At 43.9% G+C, this 8,582-nt stretch overlaps 1 protein-coding gene and 1 long non-coding RNA gene across 2 annotated transcripts; both read right to left on the bottom strand.

Moving 5' to 3' along the window:
* Positions 1-218: 218 nt before the first annotated feature.
* On the bottom strand, positions 219-4,126 carry LOC135110369 (uncharacterized). The gene is made up of 3 exons (XM_064022632.1): positions 3,947-4,126; positions 2,843-3,848; positions 219-2,636 (listed from the first exon to the last, which is right to left on the bottom strand). Exons 1-3 carry the CDS (start codon positions 4,070-4,072, stop codon positions 613-615), a joined length of 3,156 nt encoding a protein of 1,051 aa, XP_063878702.1. The 5' UTR covers positions 4,073-4,126; the 3' UTR covers positions 219-612.
* Positions 4,127-5,787: 1,661 nt separating this feature from the next.
* LOC135110757 (uncharacterized) lies at positions 5,788-8,314 on the bottom strand. The gene is made up of 2 exons (XR_010273408.1): positions 7,396-8,314; positions 5,788-6,827 (listed from the first exon to the last, which is right to left on the bottom strand). It is a non-coding gene; the product is annotated as an uncharacterized LOC135110757 (long non-coding RNA).
* Positions 8,315-8,582: the final 268 nt, after the last annotated feature.

Here is an 8,582-nt window from a genome sequence, read left to right as displayed (position 1 = left end):
GCTACACTTCACTTACGCATTATCTCATTTCCTCCATAGCATTTTCTCCAGGGAAGGCTCCATGAAAGAAAACGGTGTAGTATGGGTAACACCACTAATCTGAGATGGCAGTGAAAGTGAGATTGAAGCTTGAGAAGTGAAGGGTGATGTTGATGGTGGTGGTGATGGTGATTATGATGGATTTTCTGAGGTAATAAGGAAGAGTAAAACAACAGTGGTTTGAAGCGTGATATTATTTTTGTTATTATTATTATTATTATTGTTATTATTATCATTATTATTATTTTATGGGTTATATACGACTTTTCTTCATTTCCTTTATCTATATATCAGTTTGTTTATCTATTTATCTGTCTATCTGTTAACCTGTCTATTTATCCATCTGTGTGTTGTGTACCTGCTTATCTGTCTGTCTAGCTGTCCATCTGTCTGAGTGTTTATGTCTGTCTTCCTAATGTGTTTGTTTATATGTTTATCTGTTTAGCTATTCATTTTTTTCTTTACTTTTTATCTCTCTCCCTGTGTGTGTGTGTGTGTGTGTGTGTGTGTGTGTGTGTGTGTGTGTGTGTGTGTGTGAGTCTGTCTGTCTATTTGCATGCCTCAGTCCCTCACCTACCCTCCACGGCGCCTCCTGTCCTGCCCCTTCACACTCACCATTCTCGGCCACCAGTCCCTCGAGGAGCGTGGCCAGGATGCTCTCCGCCCCGCCCCCGCCCACCCTACCGGTACTGCCCACTGCTGCCTCCACCCCTGCCACCCCTGCCCCACTCCTGGTCCCATTCCAAGTCCCATTCCAATCCCCAACTGACTCATTCCTAACCCTATTCCTTGTGGAACATACCCCATACTTGCTCCCATATATGGCACTGTGCCTGGTCCCATTCCCTGCAGCATGGCAAGTTGTGTTTGAGAATTTATACTTGGCTCTATTCCTGTCCTTATATTTGGCCCTGTTCCTAATCCCATTCCTGGCACGTAATTTGGCACTGTTCTTGTCTTCATACCAGATACTATTCCTTGTCCCATTCCTGGCACTGTATCTGGCATCATACCTGGCTTAATTTGTGGCCCTATTCCTGATCCCATTCCCGGCAATATACCTGAGAGCATGTCTGGTTTGATTTGTGGCCCCATTCCTGGTCCCATTCCTGGCCCTAAACTCGGCACCATTCCAGGTTTGAGTCCCGCCAGGATGCTCTCCACAGTCCTGGCCGTAAGGGGGTCTACCTGTGGCGAGACTGGGGGCCCTAGGTACTGATTGGCCTCAGGTACAGCGCCGCCAGGTATTTCGAGGGCGTTACTGATGATAGAGGGCGGTGGAAAAGTTGGGTTACTCTGCCACGCACGTGTTACAAGCATGGGTGTCCGTTCGTATGTCTGTCTACTATATGCTGCCGCTTCTGCTGCTCCTGCTTCGTCTTCAGTAACTCCAGGGTCAGTTGGCACGTCGTTCACTTTATCATTCCGTTTTCTATCCTCGTAGTAGTGTTGATAGTAATGTAATTTGCCGTTTTCTTCGTCTTCCCGCCCTTCATTCACATCTGCATCAGTGTCAACAGCCACCGCTTCGTCTGCCTTCACTTCACTCTCGCCCTTCACCTCTTCCTCGTAACTTACATCACCATCGGCATGTCCATTCTCATAGTCCTGTTCTTCACTCATTTCTGCATCTTCGTTTTCATATTTATACTTGTGGCTTCCGTCTTTTTTCTCTTTATCTACCTTTCCTTCATCCACCGAAGCACTCTGGTGGTTGTATTTTTCATCTTCATCTTTCTCGTCATCTTGAACATTCCCTTCTTGGTCCTGTTTAGTTTCCTCACGCATGACCTTCTCCTGAGTTGTCCCCGTGATATCTGAATCATAGTACTCATAATCATACTCATAATTTTCATCAATATTCTTGTCTTCTCTTTCGTCCGCAGCGGCAGCATCAATGTCAGCCTTTTTACCTTCTTCCTCACCCTCTTTATCACTTGATGTAGCATAACTCCCACCCTTTTCATCGCCATCTTTCTTCATCGTGCTATCGTTATCTTCCGCCAGCATACCGTCTACATCCACGTATTTCAAAAGTGGTGGGTTGTATATTTCATTCACCGCTGCTAGCATGTCTTCCTCCTGCTTCGTTAGTCTGTTAGCTTTCCCATCGTCAGTAGTGCCGCGTCTCTTCTTCTTCCAGGTGTGGCTTAATTTACCTGTCTCCTTATGTGGGTGATTCAAGTGCTTTTTAAACGCATCTCTTTGACTTGAAAATTCCTCGACTTCATCATTTTCTTTGTGTTTCTGGAAGTTTGCGTCCTTTGGCTTAACTTCTTTGGGTTTAAATCTTCCAGTCGTCATTTCTGCTGAGGAATATTTGGGTCTTGATTTCGCTTTGTTTCTTGGTGCTGCCTCTCGTTGCCTTTCGTGTCTACTTTCTTCTGAGTAACTTTCTGGACCTTCTTTCTTTATGTACTCCTTCTCCGTGTGTTTGTTATGTTTCCCTCTTCTCTTTCCATTCTTTCTTGCACCATCCTCCGTTTCATCTTCTTCCTTGCTGTCTTTGTATTGAATGCTTCTCTTATGTCTTCTCTTTATATTTTCCTTCCGCAGCTCCTTTTCTCTCTTCATTGCAGGCAGAGGCACGGGAAAATCTAGTTGAGAGGGAAGGGAAGAAACTTGAATGGGAGGAAAATATGTATTATTACCAGTAACTTCCAGGTATTGAGTCCCTTGTACAAGTAAGGTCAAAACTTGATTAACCTGCCCCTGTCGCCTTCACCTGGATACCTCACTCACTCTCTCCTGGAAAGCTAGTCAATATATGAACATAGAAATAACGGGCACCTTTCTAACTTACCTTTATTTTGACGCTGAAAAGGTGCAGGTGATGAGGACCTGTGATTGATAAGAATACGGCGTTTCTGTTTAAGTTTATGATCATCCTTGTCTGTCTGCTTCACATTTTCCTTCTTTCTATGTACTCTTCCGGCCTCCTTCCTTCTTCGATCGGTTTGTGTAGTTTTGTTCAGCCTCCCCATCAGGAACAAGAGGAGAGGAGGTAGTTGTGGCTTAGCATGCGATGTGGCCCTTATACACACCTTGCAGTAAGGTTTAAATTGCCCTGAGGTTGTGGGGGCCGTTTGTGATGACGGCGACAGATTTAATAGTGGTGGTGATGGTGTTGGTGTACCAGATCTGGGTATGGGTGTTGAGAGTGACTGAGATGGAAGGTTTCTGGGTAGTGGAAGGAGTGGCAGGGGTGTCTCAGGTGGTTCGAGTGGTTCACTGGGGGGTTCATGAGTGTTGGTGAATGTGTACAAGAAAACGTCAATGATCGGCTTGAGTAAATAGTGCAGGTGACCGAGAAGTCGAGGCTGGTGTGAGTCTGTGGTGTTTGTTGGTGAGTGAGTTGTGTTTATGAAAGTTATGGTGAGTCTTTTCTTCTCCTTTTTGTCCTCCTCATCTTCCTCCTCCTGATGCACCTCACCACTGCCATCCAACTCATTCTCATTGCTATTCATGTCACTGTTATCATCTGTGTCTGCATTATAAGTCTCACTATCATTTTCTTTCTCCTTGTCACTGTAACTCATCTCACTGTCATGCTCCCTACCTGTGTTTCTGTATGTCATCTCATCATATTTGTCACTGTAACTTGTCCCACTGTCATCATCACTGCCTGTCACTTCATTATCATTATCATTCCTCTCCTTCCCGCTGCCTCTGCTCCATCTCTCACCCTTACCATCATCACCATCAACCGCAGGAACCTCCATCCACTCCTCCAGCGTTTTAGCCTCCGCCGTCACCACCATCACCATCACCATCACCATCACCACCCATGTCACCAGCCGTCTAGCACTCTGGAAGAATAAAGATAAATGAAAATATAATTATTTCTTTTCTTAATTAATACACACACACACACACACAGACACACACACAAACACACACCACTTACCATGTCCGGGATGAAGGAGAGAGCGGGAGGAAGTGAGGGAGTGAGAGCGAGGGAGAGTGTAATATACAGGAAGTGAGAAACAGTCCTTCCTCTCTCTGCACCCCAAAGTTTCCCAAACAGTTTCATTTCCCTCCTGAAAGAAGTGTCAACATCCTGTCTGCGCTCCTTCACTCCCCTACCCTCACCCACCACTCTAAATAAGCTCTAAAAAAAAAAAATATTAAATTAAAAAAATAAGTAAATGAAAATAAATAAAATAAAACAAAATAAAAAAATCATGAAAAAGCACAATTTTATATAAAGACTATCTATTTATCTATCTATCTATCTATCTATCTATTTATCTATTTCATCTTTCTACCTACGTATCTATCAGTCTATTTATATATCTATTTATCTATGCATGCATCAGTCATTCAGTCAAGTTTATCTATTAATTAGTCTGTCTATCCCTTTACTCATCTATCAGAGTAACACCTTTCTGAAAGCTAGGTAGACTCGTATCATTTTAGGAACAAGAACACAAAGAAAAGATTTAGCAGTCCCTAGCGGCGAGGAGGAAACACTTACGGCAGAGCAGGTGTAGAGGAATGCCAGGAAAGACTGATAAGGTTTGCTACACAGGTGTTTGTTAGCGATTGTTGTACCTGTGTGAGCATGTGGCGGGAGAGGAAAATAGTTACGTAAGGTGTTGACATTACGAATATACAGGAGGAGGAGGAGGAGGAGGAGGAGGACAAAAACTAACAGTTCGCACCGTGTCGCCGAACCTCATGCGTCTAGCGAGCTGAACGTGACTTCCATTTCGTCCTCCCGCCGCACTGTTTTCTCCTCCCGCTGAGAGTGAAGAGATAAAAGAAAAAAGAAGCGACGAGGGAAAAAAGCGAGTTACAAAATACGTCTTGAAGTGAAAAGAAACATAAAACACGAGTAGAGACGGGAAAAAATGAGGGAAGGGGGGAAAAAAAAGAAGAGCACGTAAAGTTTGGAAATGCGTCATTGGTGGAAGGCTTGAGGGAGGCAGGGAGGGAAGGAAGGTGTTGGAGGAAAGAAAGAAAACGAAGAATGAGGAGTGAGTTAGACTGCTGTGTTACTGTAATACTGTGTAATGTTGCGAATATGATGTGTTATGCTTTGAATCACTATTATCAGTCTGCCAAACTCTTAATGTGTACTTTTGTTTAGAGCTAACTGCTGAATGAATAATGAGACATGAATAGTTACAGGTGTGATTTATACTGTATGTACATATGTATGTTAGTATGTGCAAAGTATGTATATATATTCAATTGAGATCTGCTCGTCAGGGAGCTCCGCATCGACGCACAGCTGCTGTACTGAGGATGTGTTTCTGAAAATTTGTGTGTATGTGTCATAAATGTAGTGCGGGTGTTTGGGAGCGACGGGCGGCCCTCCATGGCCACATGGGAGTGGGAAGCGTGAGGGGCCTTCCACGCGCAACGTCATTATTAACGAACGGCGTCTTCCACGCGCGACGTCGTTTTTAATGAATGAGGAATAAATGCGCTAGAACTGCGCTATTTCATTGTCTTATGACATCGTTATTGAGAGATGTCCTTTTATTTATTGGTCTGTTTGCTTATATATATGTATATATATATATATATATATATATATATATATATATATATATATATATATATATATATATATATATATATATATATATATATATATATATATATATATATATATATATATATATATATATATATATATATATATATATATATATATATATATATATATATATATATATATATGAGAGCGAAACACATTCTGTTTTCTTCTCACGGGAGTTCTATTCATATTCTAAAAGATTTCTGGTGTCTTAAGTTTATTCAAAATACGCTGTAATGAAAATTACATGGATTTGAAGTGTTTTCATGACTACAGTGATAATTTAACCGTGGTTCTGCACGACTGTGGCCTTTGAAAATAATCCTGATGAAAGCTGAAAGCATTTAAAAATACTTAAAACGTTTTAGAAAAAAAAATTATTACCGGATCTTTATTGGCAACACAAGAGTCACGATTCAGGAAGTGTTCCGGACCTTTGTTTGAGTTCAGTGCGTTGTTTTCCAAAACACGCGAGTGCGTGGCGAGTGCCTGGCGAGTGTCGCCGCCACACATCCGCTAGCCGCTTCGTCAACATTCAGTTTTACTGACATGATTTCACCAACCGCCTTTCTGTATTTGCTGTATACCTATCCAGTAGTTAAATGGTCTTTAAATATAATGAAACAAGAGCTCTTGACTTAGATTCATTTTCAGTGGATGTGAAACTAATATGAAAATGAATGGCACACTCTTTGAAGGCCCGTGTACAAAGCATTGGTCGGTACTGATGCGGAGTATTAGCGACGTTTACCTTGTCACTGTAACTTCTCCCACTATCATCATCACTGCCAGTCACTTCATTGTCATTATCATCATCATTCTTCCCCTGTGTTGCTACATAATACATAGTACAACTTATAATTAACAACCTCGTGAGGAACAACAACAGATATGCTGATGTTTATTCTTCCTTTATGATTTCTTGTACAGTCTCGGTCATAAGTTGTGTTCTGCTTCGTTTACAGCTCAAGTTCCTTCTTCCTTCCCGACAGCTCGCACTCCTCTTCTCACGACGAAGCAGGACACAACTTACGACTTATACATCTGCTGGAGTGCTTATACATCCCCCAGTAGATTATAGTACAGCTCTCTTACGCAGAAGGCGCCGAAGAAGGTACCCTGGATATTCTCTTTCGAGTTCTAATAAAAGGGCGCCCCATCGTCCTCCAGTACTCCATCAGCTGCTCCTCCCCCCACCTCCCTACAGGCAGTGATAGGGGAGGGGGGAGGGGAGGCGTTCCTGGTGGGAAGAAAAGATGGAAGAAACTTTATTTATTGGGGAGAAAAGGAGTTTTTTTTTGTGCGAGGTCTTTGGAAGGTGTGAGATAGTGTGTGATTCACCTACGGTCGTCTGCTGGTCACCCAGCCAAACCGTTATCCTACGGAAAGAGCTCAAAGCTCATAGTGACTGATCTTTGGGTAGGACTGAGACCACTTACACACCACACACTGGGACAGCGAGGTCACAACCCCTCGGGTTACATCCCGTACCTACTTGCTGCTAGGTGAACAGAGGCTCGCCCATTTGCTTCGCCGCTCCCGGGATTCGGACCCGGGCCTTCTCTGTTGTGAGCCGAGCGTGCTAACCAATACGCAGTGTGTGTGTGTGTGTGTGGAGGGGATTGGGGGAGGGATGGTGTATGTAAGTGCGTGTGTTAGCAAGAACCATGATAGAATATAGTTTATACCCTATTAACTAGTTACGTCTTGTTATTTAATCCAACTTGTGCCTAGTCAGCAGATAGTGAAAAAGAATTGAAAGTGAAGGTACTCGGTAACTTGCAGCAGCCTTGCCAGCAAACACCCACCTGCACAGGGCGACAGGAGAGGTGTGGGTGAGAAAGGCAAGTGATGTGACAGACTACGGCGGTACCTCTTTCTTCGCCTAAGTCCTCCTCCTCCCGACCTCCTTCTTCCCTTCTTCTTCTTTCTCCCGTTCCTCCTCCCTCCACCGCGCCTTCCATTCCTCCTTTTGTTTCCTCCACGTCTTCTGTTTGTCTGGTAGTTTTTCCCTCTTCCTCGATTTCTATTCCTCTTCCTTATAGGTTTGGTGCTCTGAGCCTTACATTTCTTGGGTTTCTGTGCAGGCGCGGGTGTTGACTGCTTAAACAAGCTGAACAGAGCCGAACAGTCCAAAGGGAGGTCGGAGGGCCAGTCGAGCAGTGTTGTGTTGCAGTTTGTACCGTTAATGAAAATCGTGGTATCTATGATCATTGGCTTGCTGGTGGTGGAGGTGGTAGTGGTGGTGGTGGTGGTGGTCGTGTTCGTGGTCCCCTGCGCTTCCACGACTTGAATTTCCATCACTATCACCGCCATCGTCACTATCACTGCCGGGCTCGTCCATGGCTGCCGCCTCACTCTCTGGGGAAGAAATAAGCGCCGTGTTTCCTGACTGGCTCTCACTACTGTCACTCTCTTTTCTTCTGCAGTGTTTACTTATTTGTGTCTTCGAAAACTGTATCCATCGTTATTATTGTTGTTGTTTTATGCGAGTTGTTTGTCACGTCACAGGGTTAGTCTACACACACACACACACACACACACACACACACACACACGGAAGAGCGACCCACCATGTCCGGGACGATAGCGAGAGTGAGAGCGAGTGAGTGGAAAGAGAAAGAGTGAGAGGAGTTTGGAAGAGGGAAACAGAGATAATGGCGGCAACTATCCTGCCCTCTCTATTTTATTCATTTTCTTTTCATTCTTCTCGCCTTTTTCAACTTTCTGCTGTTTTTTTTTTTTTATGATGTATCCTCCCTCCTCCCCCCGCCTCCTCCTCCTCTTCCTCCTCCTCCTCCTCCTCCTCCTCCTCCTCCTCCTCCTCCTTCATCAACTTTGTATTTTGTTTTTCCATGAGAACATTCGATATCTGCATTCCACGACGGCGCAGGTGTGTTATTTCTCAACACAAGGTCGCTGAAATGCTTGTTAAATTTGTGTACATTTCGAGTGCGCGAACACACACACACACACACACACACACACACACACA

The sequence above is a fragment of the Scylla paramamosain genome, chromosome 20 (genome assembly GCF_035594125.1).
Source record: "Scylla paramamosain isolate STU-SP2022 chromosome 20, ASM3559412v1, whole genome shotgun sequence".
Taxonomy (NCBI): Eukaryota; Metazoa; Arthropoda; class Malacostraca; order Decapoda; family Portunidae; genus Scylla; species Scylla paramamosain.
Note: the sequence above shows the minus strand (reverse complement) of the source record. Positions and strands in the feature narration are given on the sequence as shown.